We start from the raw sequence: 26,765 nt of genomic DNA, 5'->3' as shown, positions 1-26,765 counted from the left end.
GACATGTACCCCACAACTCTCCAAAGAGGATTTTCGTGAAAAATTATGGTACTAAAGGTGGAAGTTATTGGCTATCTCGGAATCTCATATCCCTGTTACTGTAAGGACTGATGCTGTTTCTGTAGTTTTTAAAATCAGTATCTTTTTCTGTGTGCTTGATACAGCGTCTCACTAGGTGGCACAGCCTGACCCTGGGACGCAGATTTCTCCTGTCTAGGACTTTCAAATGCTGGGATTACGGGCATGTGGCACCTACCCCACATCAATACACATATTTTAAACACAAGTCATTTCACCTCGGGATTGTTTTCTAGTAACACCCTCTAATCACAGTAACCATTATAGTGGCTGAAGTGCCTGTTAATACATGTAGTATTTCTGAGCCCTTCCGTTGTCCTAAGATCATGCTACCATGTCAGGCTAGACCGTGACAGTAAGGATGATGAAGACACAGACCCAAACTGCCAAGCAGCAGATAATGCATACTAAATTTATCCAGGAGGTCATAAATGGGAGGCTGTGATGGAGGCGAAAGGTACAAAAGTTCGAGTTCCCGGAGCTTCTCTAACGGTTTTCACACAAACGAACAGCCAAGAGCCTTACAGAATCCTTTTCAGGCCCAATTCTCCAGGGATGGCCAGCAATTCCCAGCAGGAAACGCTCGGCCGCCTTGACTCCGCCTCCTCAGCCGACCGGAAGCTGCGCCTTTCAGAACCCGGTCGAGGACCGAGCGTCCCCGGCTTGTCGCTCCGCAGCGCGCGCGGCTTCCGCCGCAGCTAGCGGCTTCCTCCTGGCGCGGCCGGGGCGTAGGGCTTTCTAGGCCGGCGCGTCTCTATGGCTGCAGGGGCGTTCGTGCCGCAGGCTGTCGCGGCACCATGGCTCAGGCGAGAGGTGAGGCCGGGCGGCCGGGGCGGTGCGGGAGGCGCCGGCCCTGGGGACCGCGCCCTCGCGGCGGGTAGCGGGCCCGGGCTGCACCCGCAGCTCGGCGGATGCGCGGCCCGGGTCCGAGCCCCGGGCTGGAGGGGGAGCGCTGTGCACCCCTCAGTGGCGTGCACCCCTCAGTGGCGTGCACCCCTCAGTGGCGTGCACCCCTCAGTGGCGGGCACCCCTCAGTGGCGTGCACCCCTCAGTGGCGGGCCCACTGGCCGTCCTGTGGTGACTGCTGCTGCTTTCAGTTTGACATCAGCTCGGCCCAGGGCTGAGTGTTTCTTCTGTAACACTGTGGTTAGGACAGTCAAAAGCGGGTGGGTTTTGTTTGTTTGTTTGTTTGTTTATTTATTTATTTTTTAAGCAGGGGTCAAGGTTACAGGGTTTCATTCTGTAGCCCAGGTTGGCTTCAAACTCGGGAGGTCTTCCTGCCTCAGCCTCTTCCTGCCTCAGCTTCCCAATTGTTGCGATTAACGGTCGGAAACACCAGACCTGGCAAATGGCTAACTTGTTTCTTCGTCACCTTTTCCAGTCTAAATAAATGTTGGACAGTTATTTAAAGAATATCCTTTTGCGTGCACGTGAAGTTACTTATCTTGTGGGGGAATTAACATTTAACATCAGGCGCCAGATACGTTTTCTGTGGTGGTTTCTGCTTCCCTTGTGGATTATCCCATTTCAGGTGAAGTCCTGTAGCAACCCAGAGAAGGGCTGAATGGGAAAAGGCTGTTCTGATATCATGCGGAAGGGAACAGATGGACACTTAAGCATTCCAGAAGGCAAATCAATACCTAGAGAGTTGTCAACAGTTTACAGATTTAGACTTATTGCCAGTACATACTTTATTACATTCGGCTGTGTTGCACGTTTTAGCCTAACAAAGTAGAGTTTCTGTACCTCCCTAGAGTCGTCTCAAAGATTATTTACCAGCTACTTACTGAAATGTCCAAGCTTTCAGGTATGACAAATAATAGTCCCCATAAAATGTATTTGGAAAACAAGTTTAACTCCAGACTGTCTTTTGGGTATATTTCCCACTCAGAAACAAACTCCGTGGAAGCTAATGGTTTTTTGGTAAGAGGCAGGTGCTAGGTGAGTTGTAGGCCAGGTTTCTAGTTAATGGCTTAGCATGATTTGAATTCTTAGCAAAGTTTAAAAGTTACTTACATACCATGGATTTTTATATTACCTGAAAAATGTTGAAATTCCTAATAAATGAAATTTCATACTAGAAAATTGGGAATGAAGAAGAAATGTTTTGATCTAATGGAACTGAAATGTCCGTGAACGTCATGGTTAAAAAAGAATTGGTTTTAAAAGTTGAAATATGCTTCTAAAGTGGTATTTTATACCAAAGTCCTGTATGTTTTATAGTATCTAAATTTATGCTTTTCTACTTTGACTAGTAAGGATTATGTTGGCAGATATTTACATCATATGCATGTTTTTAAAAACCTATGATCATGGCTCATGCCTATTAATCCCAGCACTTAGGAGGCAGAGGCATGCAGAGATCCATGAGTTTGAGGCCAGCCTGGTCTACATATCGAGTTCCAAGCCAGCCTGAGATACATAAACAGGCCCTGTCTCTAGGGGTGAAAACATAGAACAGCATGTTTTCTGGAGTAAATGCTATGTTTAGTATTTAAACATTCACAATCTTGTTTTTGGAACCAGGAACCTATATCATACCTATATTTGAATTTGAACTCCTCAGTTATGAGAATATTGATAATTCAGGACATGGAGGGGCAGTCTTTCTGTAGAGAGCTGTTAGTCGCTGTCATAGCTGCTGAACCCTGAAATTATAGCACAGATGTAGCCAGGATAATTTAGGCAGATGAGTATAGCTCTCTTCCAATAACACTTCCTTTATGGACACTGAAATTTGAATTTATTATAATTTCATGTGTTGAGATGGGACTTAAAATTTTTCTATACCCTTGAAATGATAAAGCCATTCTGCATGATCACATAAAAATATGTACTTTCCTTTCTCTTGTACTGACTGATTAAACGCTATTGCTGCATATTTTTGGACTCATAAACTGTCATAAGGAAGTTTTAGAACAATGGAAGTACTATAGTGGCTTCCTTGACTTCTCTTTACATAAGCATTGCTTATCTGGCTTGTTGGATATTTTAGAAAGGAAAGATAAATAGTTATAAGACATATTTCTTCTCATATTACCTCCTTGGTATAATTTTAAGAATCTGCCTATAATTTACAAGTTTTTCTTTAATTCACCAAGGAGGAAATATTTATCTGAAGACACTGTTTCCTGAAGTTTTAATAACCATATTTTAAAGTATCTGTTTGAAACACCTATTTTAAGCTGGGCGGTGGTGGCACACGCCTTTAATCCCAGCCCTTGGGAGGCAGAGGCTGGTGGGTCTCTGTGAGTTCAAGGCCAGCCTGGTCTTCAGAGCAAGTTCCAGGACAGCCAGTCAGAACTGTTACATAGAGAAGCCGTCTTGGGAAAACAAAACAAAACACCCCACTTATTTTATTTACCTATGATTAGGTATAATGACCTATAATTATAGTTCCAAAGGAGGGAGCAAAAGCATGTTTAGCACATATGACAGTTAAAAAATAGCATCCTGAAGTCACTTGATGTCCTTAGGATTCTTACACTGGGACTGGCAAAGCCTGCTTATTTATGTGTGACTCGTGAGCTAAGAGCAGTGTTCCCAGGTGGACACTTGCAATTGATGTGATGACAGAACACTAGGAATACCAAGTAAACAATACCTCCAAGTCATTCCGTTCTCATTAGTAGATCTCAGTGACAATGATTAGCTTCATTTATAACTAATAAAAGTCAATTGTGGGAATTGGTTTTCCCATATAAATCTTAACATGATACCCTAAATTTTGTCATGAAAAGAAAGCAGAAATAGTTCGAGTCTTGGGTGATATCAGGATCAGGAAGCATGGGGTGGGGGAGGGTACTGGATTCCTCAGTGACTGTAAATTTACCAAAGGTGTGTGACTGTCTTTGGCACCTGAGTGATTTTTTGGCTGCTGTATCCCATATTTCAAGTTTTATAGAGGTTTTTCTAAGTACTCTCTGTGCTAACCAAATTACTTTCAGGTAATGGAGTGAAACCAGAGGTTAGATATAATTTGTTCTTGATTTTGAGTTAGTTCTATATAAATCTCACATGTGTGTGTGTGTGTGTGTGTGTGAGAGAGAGAGAGAGAGAGAGATGAGTGTGTGTGTGTGTGTGTGTGTGTGTGAGAGAGAGAGAGAGAGAGAGAGAGAGAGAGAGAGAGAGAGAGAGAGAGAGAGAGAGAGAGAGAGACAGGGTCATAGGATATAGTCCAGGCTGGTTATAAAGCCACATCTTTATGCATTAGATTGTTCTAGAGCAGTACTTTTCTACTGGAAACATTTCTTGCTCCCCAGCCCCCAGGAGGTACAGGGTCATGAGTATGGTCCTGGTGCCTCAAGCTCCTGGGTGCTGGGATTGTATACACACACCACTGCGGTGATCTTCAGTTGCACTTCTGTCATGCAGTTATTCCATGTGCTTGCCTTCTGCTGTCTCCAAGAGCATGTTTACAGGTTCTAGCAGGGGAGCTTAGCTGTGTTTTATACCTGTGATGAGGAGTGACCCTCTTCCACCTGGAAAGTGAGAGTGTTAGGAGCAGTGCCCTTCAGGTGGTGAGGAAGGAAGGCGAGAATATCCATCCAGCCACACGGCCAGCTCGGCCCTGTTGTCCTTGGGATGACAGGCGCAGCAGTGTTTTCCACTGTCTAGAGATTCAGAATGTCTTGCCATTGCTTTGATGCTTGTTTTCACAGGTTTGTAATCATAAAGATAATTACATATTTTATAACAAACTTAAACTGAGGTTGTTGGTATGTCACATAATTTTACAGTTGGGGGCACTAAACAGTATCTGTGCCTAATTTGTATGGAGCTTTAAAGTCAGCAGTATTTGTTTATGTGATTGGAAATTAAATTTTAGATGTCATTTAAAAAATATTTGGTGCTAGAAATTGGAAAGCATTATGAACTAGTTGGTTAGCATTATATACATACATATATATTCACACACACTAAATAATATTTTTATTGCACATATTTTCCAGAAAATGTCAGTTTGTTCTTCAAGCTGTTCTGCTTGGCAGTGATGACTCTGGTGGCTGCAGCTTACACCGTAGCTTTAAGATACACAAGGACAACAAGTAAAGAGCTCTACTTTTCAACCACAGCCGTGTGTGTCACAGAAGTTATAAAGTTACTGATAAGTGTTGGACTTTTAGCTAAGTAAGTAAAAATACTTCTAGAGTGTTAAATTATTTTTTTCTCCAAGTTAAGATACAATTCAGGTCACATCTTTATGTGTTAGATCTGCCTATTTCAATCAGTGGGGCAGATGAATCATGTTATTCATTATGTTTAGGTGACAGTAGTATAGGGACAGTAGGGGATACAGTTTTGTATGTATATCACAATAGGTATGTACTGGTGTCTGGGGGATGGAGGCCAGGAACAGTTCTACCTATCTTGCAGTGCCTACAACAGCCCTTTAAAACAAACTGAAGAACTCTCAGGAGTTGCAAATTGTGATTTATGGCCCAAATACAGACTGTTTTGTTTTTTGTTGTAATGAAATCTATGAACTAAATATTCTATTTGACCTTTATGGAAAATTTTTTGATCTGTTTTAGAGGAATAGAATGATAATCACAAACATTTTATGGGTGTTTCCTGTGTTTAGTGCCAGGCACTGTGCTAGGTTCTTTTCAATAATTTCATTTAATTTTTAAACATTTGACATATTGATGTTTTATTAATATAGCATATGAAGTACCTCAAGGTTATACTACTGACATGTGACAACACTGTGCTTTGAATCAATAATACCATAGAAGAATCATTTTAGCTGAAGGTTCAGTAAAAGGGAGGTTAACAATATAATTCCAAGTAAGACAAACCCAATTTCATTCTCAGGTTTATGTGGTTGTGGCCTCCTTTGAAGTTTAATTTTTTTCATCTCTTTCACTGGAGAAAATAATGCAAGGTGCTGAGAATGAAATAAAAATTAAATAAAACCCTGATTGTAAATGACTTGGAGATTTATGAGGTGAGGATCTACCTATTTCAATCAGTGGGGCAGATGAGAATTCATGTTAAGTGTCATGTATGTTGGTGAGAGTGGGAAACAGTAATTAATAGAATGTGTAGGCTTTTAGGTAGAAATAGGCAAATTACATTTCTAAACTAAGTTCACAAAACTTTAACAGTTTCCAGGTGCTGGACGTACAGGGATGAAATAGATGTGGTCACTGCTTCTTGACCGATTTAGTGGGAGAGACATAAAAACAGAGCAAAACAAAACGGTAGCAAGTGATTTCAAATGATCATGTGAAGGAAAAAAATAACTTGAGGTGGATGGTAGAGGTTTAAAACAGTTGGGTTTAAAATCTGTCTAATGGGCAGAGGCACCGATGTACAAGTGCAGTGAAATCCTAAGCCTTTGGGGGAATGTTTATTTTTCTGTAAATTTATCTTTTATTACAGCATTCTTCATCTGGATGATAGCAGCTGGGAGTTCTTACTATACCTTTAAAAGGCAATATTTCATTGACAAAGGTCTGTGTATAAAAGTCCAGAACAATCTCCATATAATGAGTATAATCTTACAACTGAGCTTCTTTTTGGAAAAATATAGGGTTTACCAACTTAAAGGGACAGAAAACAACTGTAACTCAGGATTCCAGTAGACAGAACACAATATTGACTATTTTGTATTTATTACCATTTTTGTCTTTGATACAGAATCTTACTAGGTAACCCAGGCTTGCTTTGACCTTTCTATAGCTCATAGTCCTTTGCCGCAGCCTCCTGAGTGCTGAAATGGCAGGCACAGACTGCTGTGCCTCCTAGGTTACATTTTAGTTACTTGTTTTTTAAGAGTTACAAAGTGTAGAAACCAGTCTGTAAAGATTAGTAAGCATTTGGTATAACTTAGCAAGTGGGGCTAGGTTTCTGCCAACTTATCCACAGAGACCATATGATTTATTTAAATGTATATTGTATTGATTGACATACCAAGCAATAATATATATGTATATTATATATAATATATATAATGATAATATATATATTACTTCAGCAACTCTTTTGCTATGTGTATAGTTAGTTTTGTAAAAACTTGTTTGGAAATTTGTTAAGGCCCCAAATATTTATGTTTAGTGGTACAAGTTCTGAAAAAAAAGGTTAGGATTTCCCCAGATACTTTCAGTGCTGCCGTTTCTTTGTATACACATGAAAACTAGTAATTTAAAAACACTGGGCCATGGTTGGTGAGGTGGTCCAGTGTAAAGATGCTTGCTGTTAAGCCAACAATCTGAGATTGATCTCTGAGACCCATGCGAGATTAAGAGAGCTGACCCTCCCTAACGTTGTCCTCTGATCTCTACATGTGCCATGCATGTGCATGCATGGGTACACACACAACACACAAAATAAATAAATAAATGTAACATAATTTTCAAAAAAATTGACCAAAGGCTCGAACCAGACCAATGACTCTTTGTAATGAACACTTGCAAGTAAAGATTTATGGACAAAAGGGTTTACTGCGTGAATCACTGTGTCACACTACAGCTTCCATGATGAGATTCTCCCTGACTTTTTTTCTTTCCTTCTCTTAAATTTTATTGAGTGGGACGCTGCAAGGGCAGAGGGTGGATATGCAGGGACAGGAAATGAATGGGATGCATGGTGTGAATGACACACAGAATAAATAAAAAGAGTGTTAAAAAAATTGGCCGGAGGTAGAAAAGATGTCATTAAAAAACATGATTTGGACTGGGCATGGTGGCATAATCTTTTATTCCCAGTATGTGGGAGACAGAAGCAAGTGGGTCTCTGTGGTGTCCAGAGTAGCCTGGTCTATATCTAGAGTTCCAGGCCAGCTAGGGCTACATAATGAGACTCTGCCTCAACAAACAGACAGCAGAACAACAACAACAACAAAAGCACAAAAACCAAAACTACATCATGGGTTGTGAGGGACTGGGGCTGGAGAGATGTCTCAGAGGTTAAGTGTACTTACTGCTTTCCCCTAGGACCGAAGTTCAGTTCCCAGCACCTATGTTGGGCAGCTCATAACCTCCTGTAACTCCAGCTGATCTGTATTTGACGCCTTCTCCTGGTATCTGTGGGCACACACACACTCACAGGTGGCATTCACACACGCACATGCACGCAGACATAAGTAAAAGTCATCTTGGGGGACTGGAAAGATGGCTGCTCTTGCAGAGGACCCTGATTGAATTCTAGCACCAACTTGGCAACTTGACTGTCAGTACAACTCTAGTTTACGGTCTCTGGCACCAAGCACACACGTGATACACAGACATCATACAGGCAGAACATCGATACATAAAAAAGAATCTTAAAAAGAAACACAGGTTGGATAATAGTGCTTTACTATGATGGATAAAAGTCAGAAAACATTTGTTACTTGGAAGCTTTATGAGATGATTTCTCAAACACAAAGACATCAAAGCTGACTTATATTTTGAATTTATATTTGTTTGAAAATCCATTGCCATAATGTTAAAATAATTTTCCACATATGAAAAGAAATGATTTTTCTTGGTGTTTAAAGTAGAAACAATATTTTATCATTGGAAAATAATTTTTTCAGGATAATTATGGAAATATGTTGAAGAATTCTATTAGAAATATTTTGGAACTATTTAGAATGAGAAAACAATGAAGGAAAAGCTCATTCCTTGTCTGCTCTTTATGACGAAGTACTGTAGAGTGGATCAATACATAACCTTATTTTGTGTTTCAGTTTAAAAACACTATTTAATGCTATAGTTTAGGTCTTAAGTATACACTAAGAGCCTAATATTTGGCCCATTAAAGGCCTCATCTCCAGCTTGGTTCTAGTGCAGTGGCTTGTAGGAGGGCTTTAGTGCATTGGGGTATGCTCTCAAAGGTAACTGCAGGACCCTGGTCTCCTTTTCTCTTTTACTTCTTGGCCACAAAGTGAACAGTTGTTGGGTACTGTGTTCCCTGTGTAATGAGCTGCCTAGCCCAGAGCAGTGAGGCTAACTGAAACCTCTAAACTTTGATCCAAAATAAACCCTCACTTTTAAAAGGTGATTTTATTATAGTTAATGAGAGTTAACACATTTAATATATGTTACTGATTAACTGGCATTGAACTCACAGTTAACTATGACTGTTGTGTGAATGGAGCTTATTTACTACATGTATTTTCTTCATGTTGCATTATAGCCTTCAGACACTTAGAACAGTAGGTTTTTTTTTTTTTTATTTTAGCACTGCATTTAGGGGCCATTTTGAACAGTAGCATCACCAACAATCAGCATTAAGATGTGAAAAATGTAGCACTAAGCTGACTACACTAAATAGATTACAGTCTGCAAGTGGCTTACTTTGTACTTTTTGTTCTAACCCTGAATTTTCAGGGTTTTTTTTTTTTTTTTTTTTTTTTTTTTTTTTAAATCCCTTGTTCTTCTGTAACCCCTCCAATGGTATTTAGACACCAGAATGTAAGTATTACTTATACATTGTTGTTGCACTAGCCTTTCTTCTAGGCCAGTGGTTCTCAACCTGTGGGTTGTGACCCCTTTGGGGCATCAAACGACCCTTTCACAGGGGTCACCCAAGACCATTGGAAACACAGGTATTTACAGTATGGTTCATAATAGTAGCAAAATTACAGCAATGAAGTAGCAATGAAAATAATTTTATGGTTGGAGTCACCACAAAATGAGGAGCTGTATTAAAGGGTTGCAGCGTTAGGAAGTTGAGAACCACTGCTCTAGGCTTGTTGAGCAAACAGAACTAGGAAGTATATGCCTGTGCAGACATACTTGTACAGGTCCGTTTCTCTGCAGAATAAGGGTTATGTTCAGCACCACCAGGTTTTCACATCTTCCCATTATTCATTTGTTTCCTTCTACAGTGTTGATGAGCTTAGTTTATGTTATCCTCAAATATTTACTAATTTGCTTAATCCTGGAATATGTAATAGGTAAGAATTTCTGGGCTGTAAAGATGTCTCAGCAGATGGTAAAGGTGCTTGCTGCCAAGTCTGATGACCCAAATTTGATCCTTGGGCCCACATGCTGGAAGGATGAACTGATTCACACATGAGCACTGTGGCATGGAAAAACATGCATATGCACACACAAGTAAAAGTGGTAAAAAAAAAATTAAACAGAGACAGTGTTTCTCTGTGTAACTGCCCTGGCTGTCCTGTCCTGCTCTGTAGACCAGGCTGGCTTCAAACTCATGGAGATCCACCTGCCTCTGCTGGGATTAAAGGCATGTGCCACCACCTCCTGGCTTTAAAAAGATTTTCTAATTCCAAAGTTACTGACGTTCAGTAATGTGTATGCAGTTCTTTTTTGCTTTAAGTGTTAGAACCTGTAATGAATCATGTGTACTCTAGCCAGTGGTTGCATCCTCTTTTCCTCTGAATTTTCTTATACGTTTGAAGTAATGATTTCTGTTTTTACTTCGTTTATGATTCCTCCATTCTTACTGATTTTACTCATAGTTTTTCAGAGTCTTTGGAATATGAAATTATATTTACTTTAACCAGAAATTAGAACTCAAGAAGAAAAAGGGGTGTGTGGAAGAATATATGGATGGGTACTTTGACAAAGCTTATGCAGTCTAATTAGTGAATTTTAGTTACATGCAAGAAACTGCTGGGCACTGAGTATTGAATACACTGATGTGCTCTGCTTTACTTAAGTTTTTGTACTCAAATGTTTTATTATCATTTTTCATACATAAATTCTTCATGTCAGTACATAGAAATCTGTCTCCAAAGTTCATTGTAGCCCACTGTTTGGATGTATGTAAATGCTAGTATTATTCATGGACATTTGGTTTATTTCCAGTTTTCTCTTACATAATAAGACACAGTGATTATCTTTGTACATAGACTGTTGTGTGCCTGTGTGATTTTATCAAATCACTTTTTTGTTTCTGTTGTAATTCTTTGAGGTGCTAGGATTGAACCCTGAGTTTTACACATGCTAGCCGAGTACTTTACCACTGAAGTCACTTTACCTTTGATCACTTTAAAATTAAAAAGTAAATCAGTAAATTGTGCTTTGGGGGAAGAGGGACAGATCAGTAGTGATAGTACAAAAGCTCTCTATATTGACAAGGCAATTTGTTTTGATAATTGGAGTTCCCAATATTTAACTATACTCCAAAATATAAAGCACATCTTTTAAAGATATTTTTGTTTGCTCATGAAACTGATTTAGTAGTTTCGTAGGAAAGTCGCTTATTAGCTATATGCACTACTAATCCTTCTGAAACCCATTAACACTGATGGTGCAATTTAAATCTGCCATTGGTAAAGAAACGGAGGTGAAGAAATGTACATAGTGCCTTAGAAGAGAATTGGCTTTTTATTGTTTGCTCTTCCTCAGTCCACAGAAGGCATGGCCCTAGCAGGATGTGTAAATGTTAATGTCCTTAAACTTTGGATGTCTTCCAGTAGTTAAAACAAATACACCATACATCTTTAAGGTACTTATCTATAAGATCACAGAGGAGTCTTTTACTGTTTTATGGTATTATATGTAATACTGTAAAATCTGGCAAATATTTAAGTCGTAGATTTTCCAGCCTTATTTATTTCTCCTGCTGGGGGGACATTTTCTCTACCTCTTAGTCCCATGCTGTAATATGTTCAGAGACTTAGGGGAGGAAATAAAAATCATATACCTCACATAATGGGTATTTCCTCATATAATATGTCTTAATTTTCAGTATACTAAACTTTGCAGATAAGAAGTTTATAAACAAAGCTGAAATTTCTTAAGATCACAGGTAACTTCTGTGTTCCATCTGCACAGTGCCTTGGTAACTCAGTCAAGGATTTTACTGTTTCTGATCGTTCTTGTTAGATGAGGCCTACTTTGGCTCAGAAAGAAAGAATTGGTTTCATCATGAATTTTCTTGTTTTTCTTTTTGTGTTTGAGGCAAGGTTTCATTCTGTAGTCAAGGGTGTCCTAGAAGTAGTTTAGGCTGACCAATTCTGTTCTGTAGATATCTGAAAAAATGTCACTGATAGCATTGACTTAGCCTCTTATCTCTAAGAATTGATGGCAAATGGGGATTAGAAAAGGATAATAACTGTTATGCTGTACACTGAAGGATCATCATCAAGAACCTTCTATTGGAGCAAAACAGATCTAGGAGAAAGTGGGAGGCTGATGGTGGTGTACAAACAATATTGCTCAGTAGTTTCTCCAGGGAGCCATTCTGAAGATGTGGTAGTATACAAGTCAGCATTTTAAAAGAACACTAAAAGTAATAGTTTATACATGGTAGATCCTATACATGTAAGAATTATATCTGTGCTGTCATATGATGCTGATGAGTGGTAATTATGAAAAACTGCTAAACTATTTATGTTTCAATACATCATCTTTTCACAGAGTTCCTTGGTGTCTTAGTTTCTTTTCCTGTTGCTGGGACAAAAATGCCTAACAAATAAAAAAGACAAGGGGTTTATTAAGCTCACAATTACAGGTTACAATCCTCCTGGCAGAGAAGTCACAGTGGCAGCGCTAGAAGCAGCTGATCACATTGTGTCTACACTCAGAAGAGAACAGGGAATACACATGCATGCTAGTGCTCAGCTCATTTTCTTTACTCTTAACACAGATGACAGTCCCCTTCTGAGGGAATCATGATACCTACGGTAGGTAGGACTTCCTAGCTTAACCAACACTGAAATCAAGGTAATTCTCCACAGACAAGCCCACAGGCAAATTAATCCAAAAAAAAAAAAAATCTCTCATTGAGACCCCTTCCAAAGTGATTCTAGATTGTGTCAAATTGACAGTTAAAGCTAACCATCACACTTGAATTTGTTTATAATGGAGAAGAAAATAACTGAAATATTGCTCTTTATATTCTGATTAAGATGTTAGTCAACTCTTTTGCTCAAGCTTCCCATAGTGTGACTGTCAGTTTGACTTCCTGTTGCTTGCAAGATGTAGAGCTCTCAGCTACTACAGCACCACATCTGCCTGCATGCCTTCATGCTCCCTGTCATCATGATAATAGACTGAACCTCTGAAACTGTAATTGAGCCACCACAATTAAATATTTTCTTTATAAATGTTAAAAAAATGTTAGTCAAGTATATAATACATCTTAGACATGTATTAGGAAGCCTCTAAGGACTTGGGGATGTAGATCAATGGTAGAGCGCTTGCCTAGAATGTGTAAAGAAGGCCCAGGGTCATCCCATTCCCTCACAAAAGAAATTTGTTTAAAGTTCAGTGTCCAGATAGCTTGGAAAATTATATATGTGTGTATTTTGGCTACTTTTTTCCTCTTAGTGTTTGTAGCTCCCAACCCAGACAGTGCACAGAACTTTTCAGCATATAACATTGTAGTGTGGAGACTCTTGAACTTGGAAATAGATCTGTAACTGCATTTCTATGGTCTAGACAAAATTTCCTGTTTTAAGTAGAACATTTTCTTAAGGGATAGAATGTTCTACAATGAATACATAGGAATAATCAATTTGATACAATGGGGCAAAATTTTGTCGCCTTCCCCAGAACTTATGTAATTGTTCCTGCAGCATTTAAATATGAAAATATTTGCAAGTGTTAGTTCTAATGCTAATAAAAAACACAGGCTCATTGTGATTATCATAAATGAGTATGGTCCTTTAAGAGTGCTCTCAATTACAGCTAGGACAATTTTGATAAAGAATGTTTTGAGGAATGAATATTGATGCTTATTATATAATACTGTTTTATTTTTATATTTAGGAAGCAAATGAGGTGACTTTCTGTAGGAGAAGTATAAGCCAGATTAACCAGTCTTTGGTGGTGGTGGTGATGGTGGTGGTGTTAAGACCATATATAACCTACAGGCTTTTTTTTTTGTACATTACAGATATAGTTTATTTTTTATTGAGATTAATTAGTTCTTCAGATTTCCTACAGAATTATACACATTTGACATATTTTGAGAGTGTTTATATTAGATTTATTACCTATTCTAATTCATCAGCACTGAGTAAATGTATAAATAATAAGAATCACTTGCTTTCAAATCCAAGTTGTATAGCCACTGTAGCCTTCTCTTATTTGCATTTCAATGGATAATTTGAAAGACTCTTTAAAAATATGGCTGTGCAGTCTGATCAGTTACAAAGACATTGAGGTGTACTTGATGCAACAGAGGTGAAGTGGCAGAGGATTAATTCTGTCTCCTCATATCTTTTACTTAATGTACTCAAAAACTCTTGGAACTTTGACCGGAGGATTTTGGTGATAATTCTACTTTATTGTTACTTTTTTCTAAGTAGAAATTTAAGTTTCTAAAAATGGGAATGAATTATAGGTCTATTTCTATTAATAAATCTAAAGTTAGTTGGACAAAATTCTTAAGGGTACACTCTTTAAATTACATCAGGAACTTAACTAATGTGTGTGGAGTCTCATTAAAAGACTGCTACAGACATGATGGTGTAGGCCTGTAATCCCAGCATTGGGGAGTTGAAGACAGGAGGATCCTAAATTCAAGGTCAGCCACAGAATAAGACCCTATGATGTATCTCAGTGATGGATCATGTGCTTAGCATGCATAAGACGCTGGCTTCAATACCTACCATTGGGTGGGGAAAGGGTGTTTAATTTTCTACTTCACCACTCTTTCATCCCTCTTTTTGTTTTCAAAGAGAAACTGGAAGCTTGGGTAGATTTAAGACATCTTTAAGTGAAAACATCTTGGGGAGCCCCATGGAACTGGTGAAGTTAAGTGTGCCATCATTGGTGTATGCTGTCCAGAACAACATGGCTTTCCTAGCTCTTAGTCATCTGGATGCAGCAGTATACCAGGTAAGCAGAGTTAATGATATAAGTGCTCTGAACTGAAAAAAAAAAGTTCTGTGGGACATGGTGGTGCATACCGTTAATCCTAGCACTCTAGATCTCTGAGTGTGAGGCCGGCCATGGCTATATATTGAGACCTTGCCTCAAAAAGAAAACTGGGATTTGAGGTTGTTGAATTGTTTTTTAATGGAGATTTTTTTATCGACTCTTTACTACATTCACAAGTATTTTCTTAATTCTCTTAGTGATAGGAGATATTTCTGTAAAAGACTAACATTAGATGAATTTATTACTGTTTCTAGGTGACCTATCAACTGAAGATTCCCTGTACCGCTTTCTGTACCGTTTTCATGTTAAATCGAAAACTCAGCAGACTGCAGTGGATTTCAGTTTTTATGCTATGTGTTGGGGTCACACTTGTACAGTGGAAACCAGCCCAAGCTACAAAAGTCGTGGTAAGAAACAAAATAATATGCCATAGGTAAAAGGAAACTCCTCTCTCACAGCACCTGTTTTGTTCACGCCGTCCAGTCACTTGGTGAATGTAGAGTGTAGTATTACTTTGGATTTAAAGCGCACTTGGCTTTATAGGTGGGCTTTCCTCCTTAGCATACAGTTTTTGAGGATCATAATATTTGTTATGGTGTTGTAGTTTAAATGAGATCCCCCCGGAGACCATGCCCTTGACTACTTGGTCCTCAGCTGGTGATGCTGTTTAGGGAGGCTTAGGAGCTGTGGTTTTACTGGAGGAAGAAGTGTGCTACTGGGAGCATGCTTTGAGGTTTTAAGAGCCATGTACCGTTGCCAATGCAACTCCTCTGCAGTGGTTGGTGCTTACGGTTTAAGATGTGAACTCTCTCAGCTGTTCTGCTGCTATGCCTACCTGCTGCCTTCCCCACTGTGATGATTATGGACTCTTATCCTTCTGAAACTGCGTAAGCCCAAAGGAAACCCACTCTTCTATTGGTTGCCTTGGTCATGACGTTTTATCACAGCAATAGAAAAGTAGCTAATATGATTGGCTTTTTGTTTCAAGAGGAAATTGTTAAAAATATTAGTGATAGAAGAAATCCTTCAGTATATGCTTTTTTGTTGTTTTTAATGAATAACAGTACACTGTATTAGTAACCTTTCTATTGCTGTGATAAAACATCATGGCCAAGGCAACCAATAGAAGAAAGAGTTTATTTGGGCTTACAGGTCCAGAGCATTAGAGTCCATGATGGTGGAATGGTGGCAACAGTGGCGGGCAGTATGGCTGGAGCAGAAGCTGAAGGACTTACAACTTGAACCACAAACACAAAGAGCAAACTAGGAATGACACATGGCGTTGAAGCCTTAAGGCCTATTCCTAGTGGCATACTTCCTACAGCAAGGCCACATCTTCTAAATCTGCCCAGACATCGTCAGCGACAGAGGACTAGGTAGTCCAACATTGGAGCCTATCAAGGAATTCTCATTTAAACCTCCACAAAAGTTAAGTCCAAACATAGTGTATAGCTAACCTGTGACGAAATTGTGCAGGCTTCTTCATGTCATCAGAATTCCTAGAGTGTTTTAAGCTGTTTTTGTTTTTTTTTTTAAATGCTGAGTAAGGTTTTCTCCATCCAGTTTTCATTCTCCTTAACTCAGTCTCTGGCAGTGGCAGTGTGCCCACTGTCACTGATAGGGAGGACAGTGGAGGAGTGTTCTGACATTGATATGAAAATAGTGCAGAGGCCGGGCGGTGGTGGCGCATGCCTTTAATCCCAGCACTCAGGAGGCAGAGGCAGGCGGATCTTTGTGAGTTCGAGGCCAGCCTGGGCTACCAAGTGAGTTCCAGGAAAGGCGCAAAGCTACACAGAGAAACCCTGTCTCGAAAAAAAACAAACAAACAAACAAAGAAAAAAAAAAAACAAACGAAAATAGTGCAGAAATAGCCCTTTATGTAAAGGTTTCAACACCGACTGTTGAGGAGCTTACAATGAAAATACTAATTCATAGGATGAACTTGTGAATGTTTGATGGTAATGTCACATCCCTACTCTTTAGGTGTCCTCTCTTCCCAATTTAAACTCATTTATTTCTGTGGTCTGGTTTCTAGAGAGCTTCCTGAGCCCTGGCTCAACCCTGCCTGGTATTCTACTTCCAGATGTATTGTTCTGTCATTGTTCCACAGTATAACCTAAAATGTGATTCTATTTCTAGACACTACCTGAATAGTATTAGACACAGCTTGACATTACTCCTTTGTTTTTAAAAGTGATCTGCTAAGTCAGCACTATGATCAGTTTTGGGGGAGATTATCTGTAAACAGTTTTCCTGTCCCATTACTCTCAAATAAACACACTGAGGCTTAATATTATTTAGAAATGCTTGGTTGATAGCTCAGCTAACTCTTACATTTAAACTAACCCATAATTCTTATCTGTTTAGCCATGTAGCTTGGTACCATTTCTCAGTACAGCATTCTCATTCTGCTCCTCTGCATTTTGCCAGCAACTCTCTGACTCCGCCCTTCCTCTTCCCAGAATTCTCCTAGTCTGGCTCTCTTGCTCAATCTCTTCCTGCCCAGCTATCAGCCAATCAGCCTTTTATTAACAATGAGTATAATCCACAGCACTTACCTTTTTAATTGGCTATATATGATTGATGTTATATAAGTACAACTTGTTTTGCATTTCTAGTGTAGCTAGTTTATACTAAACCAGTATTTGCATTTAAACTCATCCTGTCAGATGAGAAAGTTGTCTTTTGTGGAATATCTGCCATGTGGACAGGAGTTTTTGCACACATTCATCCCTCACTACCTTGTAACAATGGGTTAAGAATTAGATTAAGTGTATTCCAAGATCTTAAACACTGTTTGAAGCTGGGACTCTTAGGCCTGGCTTTCCAAGTTTAAATTTCTTTTGCACTTAAAGTGTCTCAGGAGTGAAATGTTCTCAATTTTCAGTGATGACCAGATATTTTATGTTACGCTTTATGTCTCAGTCTCAGGCACTGCTGACATTAGGCTTTTTGCTTTTGAACAAAGTATCACCTCCTTATTACAGTACAGTACTGTATCTCAATACTCTTCTGATTCCAGTGATAGTACTGAGAATTATTCATTTCTTAGGATGACAAACGAAGCTCCTGAGAGTTAGTTTAGGGAAGAAAGAAAACAAGAGCAGAAACAGTAGGTTCAGGTACCATATATATACATCTATTATATATATATGGTATATATATATACATATATTTAACTCTGTTTTATTGTTATATACACCTGTCAATCTCCCTTCTTCATGAAGCTGCTTAAGGGCCATTCTAAGGTGTGTGTTGTCACTTTCTTATCTGCTCAGTACAGAGCAACGATTCTGGTACATAGAACTGTGTAGGTATTTGATAAAAATTCAGTAAAGTGTGTAGTCTCAAAAGTGAGTACTTAATCTAAAAGGTGATAAGGGAGTAAGTTGAACGGTACCATTTTCAGGACTGATACCTTGGTTCAGGGTAGAAGCAGAAGTTAAAATAAGCAGGTCAACTATATAAAACTATGTTCAAGTACTTGGAAATTGAGGTGTACATGTTATATTGTACATACTCTGTGTGTGTGATTTGAAAGAAATGCTTTCAACTTAAATGCTTTGGTTAATTTGAAAATTGACTTTTTCATTTTGTTTATTCTTTATTATTATTATGTCTGATATGAAATGTACTTTTAGTAGAAGCATAATGTAGGCATTTTTCTTTCTTTTCTTTTTATCTTTTTTTTTTTATTTTTTATACAAGGTCTTAATGGTCTTAATATATACCCCTGGCTGGCCTGGAACTCCTAGAGATCCACCTGCCTTTGCCTCCTATGTGCTGGAATTAAAGGAATGTATGACTAGGCCTGGCAACATGTATATTTGAGGTCATCTGTTTGGACCGTTGGATTAATTCAGTTGTAGTTATTACTAAGAGTAATTAACTCTTGCCGGGCGGTGGTGGCACACGCCTTTAATCCCAGCACTCAGGAGGCAGAGGCAGGCGGATCTCTGTGAGTTTGAGGCCAGCCTGGTCTACAAAGCGAATTCCAGGAAAGACGCAAAGCTACACGGAGAAACCCTGTCTTGAAAAACCAAAAACCAAACCAAACCAAACAAGGAGTAACTAACTTTTAAAAACTTATAATTGCAGGTAGAGCAGAATCCATTTTTAGGCTTTGGTGCGATAGCTATTGCTGTATTGTGCTCTGGATTTGCAGGTAAGTTGTTTTATCATGTTATAACTCTTTTCTTTCTTTCTTTAACTCTGAACTATAAAAACTGGATCTCATTTCCTTGGTTTATCCTAACAATTTTATTTCCACTCAGGCTTTAACTTCTTTCTTACTGTGTTTTGTGTCAGCTGTTTCCCCCAGTAAATCTGACTTCACTGAACTCGGTTCAGACTTCAAAATTGCAGTTAAGAACATACTTCGGTCATTCTTGACTGTCTTAGTTTAGTCAAGAACTAAAAGTTAATGGAAAGCCTCCAACAATGAAGGAAATTAACCTTCAGGAAGGTCACAACAAAGTACTTTCCATTTCCCCAAAGTTTCACTATTTTCAAGCTTGTCTTTGCTGCTGTATACCAGCGTAGAGTGTCTTGTATCTATAATCTCAAGTTCTTCCTTTGCTTCAACAGACTAGGAGCTATGGAATAGAAAGAGGAGGTGGGTGAAGTGTACCTTAGCAAACATAATATCAAAGAAGAACAGCCAAAAACATCAAGAAAACAGGAAAGTATGGAGTCATATTAGGGACAATTATTCCTCTAATTAATTAAGAAAAGAAATATATGAATCTTAATGTAAGAATGAAATGTATTGCAGAAATAGCTCCAACTTGTATGAAACTCAAGAGCTTTTTAGTAATTAGTGATATTTCATTTCTACCTATTTCAAGAGTGACATTTTGTTTTGGTTTTTTTGTTTGTTTCTAGGAAAGCAGGAAGGACATAGAAAGAAAAATATTGCTTACAAATAAGAGAAAAAGCTAAATTTAGGAACATACTCAACTACCATAGTACATGGTAAACTTTTATTCTTAAGAATCAACAAATTAGGAACAAAATTTTAATCACCAAAAAAAATATTCTTTTGATTTTCAGTACCATCTTTGCACTGTTAAATGCTTATATTCAATATCCTATTTAGTTCAGCCTTTTGGTTTACAACTGAGAAAACAGAAGGGGGTTTAATAGTTCTCCTGTGCTTAAGGAACAGCTCACTGAATAGTTCAGTGCTTTTTCCAGACATAAAGTCTAAGTTGGACATTTTAACAGCTATTTTATGTTTGTTGCCATCGGCTGCCTCTTTCCAACATAGTCTCATCAAAATCAATCTTATTTTTGCCAGGTATGGTAGCAGGACCCCAGAGGCAGAGGCAGGCAGATTCAAGGTCAGCCTGGTCCACATACTGAGTCCCAGGCTAGCCAGGGCCACATAGTGAGATCCTGTCTCAAAGATTAATATAAAAATCTTACTTGTAATTATACCTTTAGTTGGTAAACAACAGCTCCCAAGCCTTTAGCTGACAAAACAGCTTTAAATAAAATCTCCAGTGTCCCTGCTCAACACACATCCATCTGACCCTGAAACTTGAAATAACAGTATTTGACTTTTTAGGGGCAAAGCGATTTTAGTCCCTTTTCTCTGAGAAAAAAACATTTTTTGTGCCCACCCAGTCCTGGGAAAAATACATATACATACAAATTTAATACCTAATTAGCAGTTCATAGGGCATCTGATGTTGTCTGTAGACCTGCTTCAAAGAACAGCTTTCCTCAGAAAGTTGTATTTAATTTTATTTTGGTTATATCATTGAAAAGACATCAGCTGGGTGATTATATAGTTACTTTGCACAGTAAGGCGCATTCATTCCTACATATATTAAAGGAGAATGAATAGGATAATTTACTTTAGTGGGGTAGCTTTACAGATGGTCACAGCCAGCCTTTCATTGGCAGTAAGGAGTAGAGAGTTTTGGTGGTCTAAAGGGAAAACTGTTCTTGATTGTCTAACAGCCTTTTGTCAAATGTAGCTTATGAAGTTTCCTCTTAATCATTAATCTATATGCTTTGTAAAAGCAATTTGATAATGTTTAATATATCATGCTGTAAGTTACATAATAAACATGTATTTAACTAATATTAAGAATATCTGTCCCCAAATCATGTACTTGGGGTTTGTTATAAATGGAATATTACTAGTTAATTCATAATATCTTTAATATTTCCATGCTCATTTTTTTTCTCTAGGAGTTTATTTTGAAAAAGTTTTGAAGAGTTCAGACACTTCCCTTTGGGTGAGAAACATTCAAATGTATCTGTCAGGGATCGTTGTGACGTTAGTTGGTACCTACTTGTCGGACGGAGCTGAAATTCAACAAAAAGGATTTTTCTATGGTTACACGTATTATGTCTGGTTTGTCATCTGTAAGTATCCAGGAATAAAAGGTCTGAGTAGATTGTTCTTGCTTTTTATTGTAATTCTTAAGTTAGATGTCTGTCCTAGGCACTTACAACATTTTGGAATTATTCCTGATATAGTGATGAATACCAGTTCAGAATATGTAATTTTGTTCTTATTGACTTGCTATCCCAAAGAAATTTCACCCTCACAATGAAAAGAATCTGGTGTTAGTTATAACTGTGTGTGATGTAGTGGTGGAGTAGAGTCTTATGCATCTGAAAAGTGTTGTACAGGAGCCCTACTCAGCTTAAGTACAGCCTCTCTGATGACTGCTTCTGGAGAAAACTCTTCTCCTTATCCTAGGAAATGAGTGTGTTATCTCTAGGAATGAAAGGGTCTCAACACTGTGGAATGTTTTAGTTATTCAGTGTTAAGATTTTATTTTGTTCTCTATCACAAGTCCTTGCTAGTGTTGGAGGACTCTACACCTCTGTTGTGGTCAAGTACACAGACAACATCATGAAAGGCTTCTCGCAGCAGCAGCCATTGTTCTCTCTACTATTGCTTCAGTGATACTGTTTGGATTACAGATAAGTATGTCAATCGTTTATATGACATTGTTAACATGAGTGAATGAGCCTGCTTCAGTTCTTAAGAAAGTAATCCTAATTGTGTTACAGTGTGTTCTGGATTGCAGCTGTGTGAAGGTGATTAGAGCAGCACCTCAGTGTCATAGAGCTAAGTGTGAAGAGTGCTGCTTCCAGGTGATGGATGTTGAGAGGGCCACTGTTACTAACAAAGCTATTTAGCACTGAAGGCCTTGTTCCTTAAGTATTAGATACATAATGTCTTGGGTGAGTCAGGTTGTACATTTAATCCTCTATAACTGGCTTCTGCATCTATAGATTTAATCATGTTAGAAAATATTAGGGAGAAAACTGTTTGAATATGAATATGCTTCTTGTCATAATCCCTTAAGAGTAAAAATAATTTCCAAGCATGGTGGCGCACGCCTTTAATCCTAGCACTTGGGAGGCAGAGGCAGGTGGATCTTTGTGTGTTCAAGACCAGCATGGTCTACAGAGTGAGATCCAGGATAGCCAGGGCTATCACACAGAGAAACCCTGTCTCAAGAAACAACCACAACAAAAAACCAACCAAACCAAACAAAAAGATTATAAATAATTATAGTATTTACATTATAGTAGATATTTTAAGTAGCCTATGAATGACTTGTAGGGGAAGGTATGTACATGTAGGTTATATGTAAATGCTATGCTGTTTTTAAATATGGGACATGAAGATTTTAGAATCTGAGGGAAGTACTAGAACCAATTCCCATGGCTCCTCAGGAACCACGCTGGTATGATCAAATTCTCAGGGAAACAGAAACAAGCACTTAAGGCACTGCCTCCTTTTAGCAGTGGAGTTAACATATGTAGGCCTTTTGAAGCCTCCTTCATTTCCTCTGTGTCTTCCTGTTCTGAACATAGGTGTGCACTAGTTGCCAGTGGAATCGTGACGCTTTGCTAATCCCTCTAGTGTTGTTTTCCCTAGCTGTCATTTCCAGCTTTTGAATTACTTAAGTAGCAATAATGTCTTGATGTGTCAGGTTTCTTTTAAGCTATGTAGTAATTATTTTCTTTATTGACCAATTATTATACTATTTGTTAAATGTTTGTTAAATTTGAAAATTTGTTAAATGTCTACATTAAGTAAAAGGGGCAAAACTGTCCTGTATTACATTTCATTTTAGAACTTCTCTTACAAATACAAATAGAAGCATTATCAGTGTTGCAGAAAACCATTTTATAGTATGATTCAAATCTTGCCTATTGTAACGACTGGCAGCAGCCTTGGGGAAATTATATCACCATGTCTTACACTTCTCTGTCAAGTGTGAATAGTGTTACTGGTCTCCTGGGTTTGTCAGGTGATTTGTTTACAACAGTCTAGCAAATAACAAGGATGTGTACAAGTCCTACCATAGCATTTTAGATGCCCCTTTCACCTGGTTTGGGTAAACTTTTAATTGTAGTTCTGATCCATCCTTATATTCAACATAATCCTATGCCTTTGCTCCTGAGAAAAACTTGGTAACAATATAAAATGTTTCTGTCTCAGGAGTCTTTCAGCTAACTATTGAGATCTTAAGCTCGAAACTGGCTTGCCCCTTGAATTCAAAGCTGGTCTTTTACTGTACGTGAACTAAAACTGAAGCTTGGTGCTATTTCTTCATATTCCTTTTAGGGGTGGGGGCTATCTCATGTAGCTGAGACTGGCCTCAGACTCACTACAGAGCTAGTAACCTTGAACTCCTGCACCTCCTGTCTTGGGATTGCAGGCATGTACCCCCATGCCAAGCTACTACATCCAATTTTTAAAGCTATTAATACTGGGCCAGTGTGTAATACAGTTAATATGTATAGAATATGGTTCAGTTTTAAGTCAGGTATACAGTTTTGACATTAGCATTTATTTATATAATGCCTGCATGTGAAGTTTTTAGAAGGTTTTTATTATTATTATTATTATTATTTTCTCTTTGGTGTGTGGGTCCATGTAGGTCAATGCTGGATGTCTTGGTCAGTCGCTCTCCTTACTTTGGAGACAGGCCCACTCACGGACTTGGCTAGACTAGCTGACCAGAGAGCTCCAAGGGTCAGTCTGTCTCTGCTCCACACTCCTCCCGTGGCGCTGAGGCTGCAGATGTGCCAGTGTTTGTATTCGTGCTGGGGATTCAGGTTCTCAGGCTTGTGCAACAGACACTTTAGTCCTCATACAAGTTTTATATATCCTAATTTTCAGGAGTAACTTGAAAAAGCAGCAAGGGTAGCAGGAAACCTAATAATCACCTTATCCCCTATCCAGAACTTTTCAGTGGTTCAATCACTGGATTTTGTGTAACTGTCTTTTACACAAAGCTTTCTGGGATCGTAAGTAATCCATATCACACTGCATTTCCTTTTTCTATTTATATTACATTTCCTCATTTCTTTTCATCATGTGCCTTATAGGGAAGCTACTGTCCTTTTGTTGGAACAGTCTAAGACAGGAGGCTTACTATGTTTTTCAAAAGTGTGTTATCACTCCTTTGATATTTATCTGTTTCCTCCAATTTATTTTTTGCTTAGAATAGACAACTTCTCATAAAACAACAGGCATTTGACCTGGTGGTGCAATGTACAGTTAAGAAGATTTTAGGATGGGGAGATGGCTCACTAAGAAAGTGCTTACAGTCCTAGCACCAGGGAGGGTTTGCTGGCTATCCAGTCTAACCTAATTGTTGGGCTCCAAGGAAATAAGATACCCTGCCTAAAATGAGATGGATCATCCTAAGGATGATGCTCAGGGCTGTGTGTATACACATGAACCCAACACACATGAACATGTACACACATACACAAAAATGCTTTTTTTTTTTTTTTTTTTTTTTTTTTTTTTTGGTTTTTTCGAGACAGGGTTTCTCTGTGTAGCTTTGCGCCTTTCCTGGAGCTCACTTGGTAGCCCAGGCTGGCCTCGAACTCACAAAGATCCGCCTGCCTCTGCCTCCCGAGTGCTGGGATTAAAGGCGTGCGCCACCACGCCCGGCCCACAAAAATGCTTTTTAAAATTCATTTTTTATAGTTTAAAGAAAAAACAGTTACTTGTTTTTTTCTCTCTTTTCAGCACTTAACTTTGCAGTAGGAGCTCTTCTTGTATGTGTTTCCATATATCTCTATGGGTTACCCAGACAAGACACTACATCCATTCAACAAGAAGCAACTTCAAAAGAAAGAATCATTGGTGTGTGATTTGCGTCTTAAGATATTCCTTTAATGACTAAACTGTGGATAATAAATTAGAGCCTTAAGTCAACCCCAGATGGTAGCTTAAACAATATCAACAAATCAACTGTGTGACATAGGAATCAAGAAGAAAACTGAATGAGTGAAATGCTAAACAGATTTGAGTGCATTTGGTGTCAAGCTGTATTATTTCAGAATGAAGGACTTACCAGAGAGTGTGTTTGCGTGTGTGTGTGTGTGTGTGTGTGTGTGTGTGTGTGTGTGTACGTACGTACGTATATCGTGTACACAGAGCATGGAGTTGACATGGTATCAGAACGTACATACGTGTGCGTGCGTGCATATGTCTCACGTACAGAGCACAGAGGTGACAATACAGGGTCAGGATGTCAGGTGAAACTACAACATTCAGTCAACAAGGTTTAAGACAGTATCTGAAGGTTAAAGTGCCAAAGCCATTTCTGTACACGCTGTTCTCTTGTTCAGGTACCAGGAGAGGAGGGTAAGCCTTCCTTGTCCAGTTCATAGATAGTACTTTGTCCCTGGAGCAGTGAAACTCTAGCTTCTCTTATCAGAGTGAAGAATGACTAAGATAGGACAGTTGGGAACGAAACTCAGTGTGTAACTCAAACACAGAGTCTGTTTCCTAGCTCGGACGCTGACTGCTGTCTGGGTGATGACTGAGAATTTCAGTGCTGTATCTGTGCCATTCACTGTCTGGTTCATATTTCTTTGCTGTTGTTAGCTGATACACTTTTCTGAAAATTTTCTAAGTCACTTTTATACTTTCTTTTTTATAAAGTATGGTTACCTGTTGGGCTCTCAATTTGTGAACTTTCAGTGATTTAAAACTATTTCTATAATGTTAATGGGGAAATCCAGCAATAAATTTATTTATATCACTTTCGTGTAGTAACTTGTTTTATGGTTGTGATCACTATGATAATGCAAAAACATCAACATGGCTTTTTTCTGTGTATGAAATTTTAACAAATAGGGTTTTGTTTGCAAATAATAGCCATAATCTAATTCTTACAAGCCTTGAGCAAAAAAAGAATTTCTGGGAAGGATTACAAAGCATTAAGTCTTTTCAAAGAACTGTATTTTCGAAGGCTTAGTTCCTGTATAATTTTATTCAAGACATAACACGTACTTACTGTTACCTAAATTAAACTCATATTATTGAATCGAATCAGACAAATTACCTTGTCTGTATGCAGATACATGGAAGCCAAAACTCCATCTCAAATTATGCCTTAATACTGGCTCACACTTGACATAAAACTCTGAATTCAGTGCACTGTAATGCTTGCTATTTCCATGCCTATGTCCCTGACTTCAGTTTGTTACTATTACATTCCTGCTAAAGGTAAGCCCGAGGTAAGTTCTCACTGGAGTCGTTGTCCACTCTGCTGCCAGAGATGCTGCCTTTACAAATACAGGGGATACTTACTTTACTTACAAATATATTTGTAAATAAATGTATTTGTTCTTGAAACTAGCTATAATTAAAATAAAAATGGGAACCACCCTTCACCATTATTTGATGAAAACAGGAGGTAATCTCAGTTGTAAGAATCATTTCTACAAGCTCCCACGAGTCCCAGCTGATTCAGTGAGCCATGATAGAGCCTGTAGGGGTCTGACCGAGGTCCTCTGCACATGTTATGGCTTTGGTGTTCTTGGGGGATTCCTAACAGTAGGAGTGGGGTGTCTCTGACTCTTGCATGCCTGTGGGACCCTTTCTTCCTA

General features: G+C 38.6%; 1 protein-coding gene across 1 annotated transcript; it reads left to right on the top strand.

The window, feature by feature from the left end:
• The first annotated feature begins 705 nt into the window (after positions 1-705).
• Positions 706-25,915, top strand: Slc35a1 (solute carrier family 35 member A1). The gene is given in 9 exon segments (XM_028872774.2): positions 706-891; positions 5,031-5,208; positions 14,669-14,828; positions 15,125-15,277; positions 18,969-19,035; positions 21,072-21,248; positions 21,686-21,754; positions 21,757-21,819; positions 24,895-25,915. Coding segments are annotated over 9 exon segments (1,008 nt in total). The 5' UTR covers positions 706-875; the 3' UTR covers positions 25,020-25,915.
• The last annotated feature ends 850 nt before the right edge of the window (positions 25,916-26,765 follow it).

Source organism: Peromyscus leucopus, chromosome 2 (assembly GCF_004664715.2).
Source record: "Peromyscus leucopus breed LL Stock chromosome 2, UCI_PerLeu_2.1, whole genome shotgun sequence".
Lineage (NCBI taxonomy): Eukaryota > Metazoa > Chordata > Mammalia > Rodentia > Cricetidae > Peromyscus > Peromyscus leucopus.
Note: the sequence above shows the minus strand (reverse complement) of the source record. Positions and strands in the feature narration are given on the sequence as shown.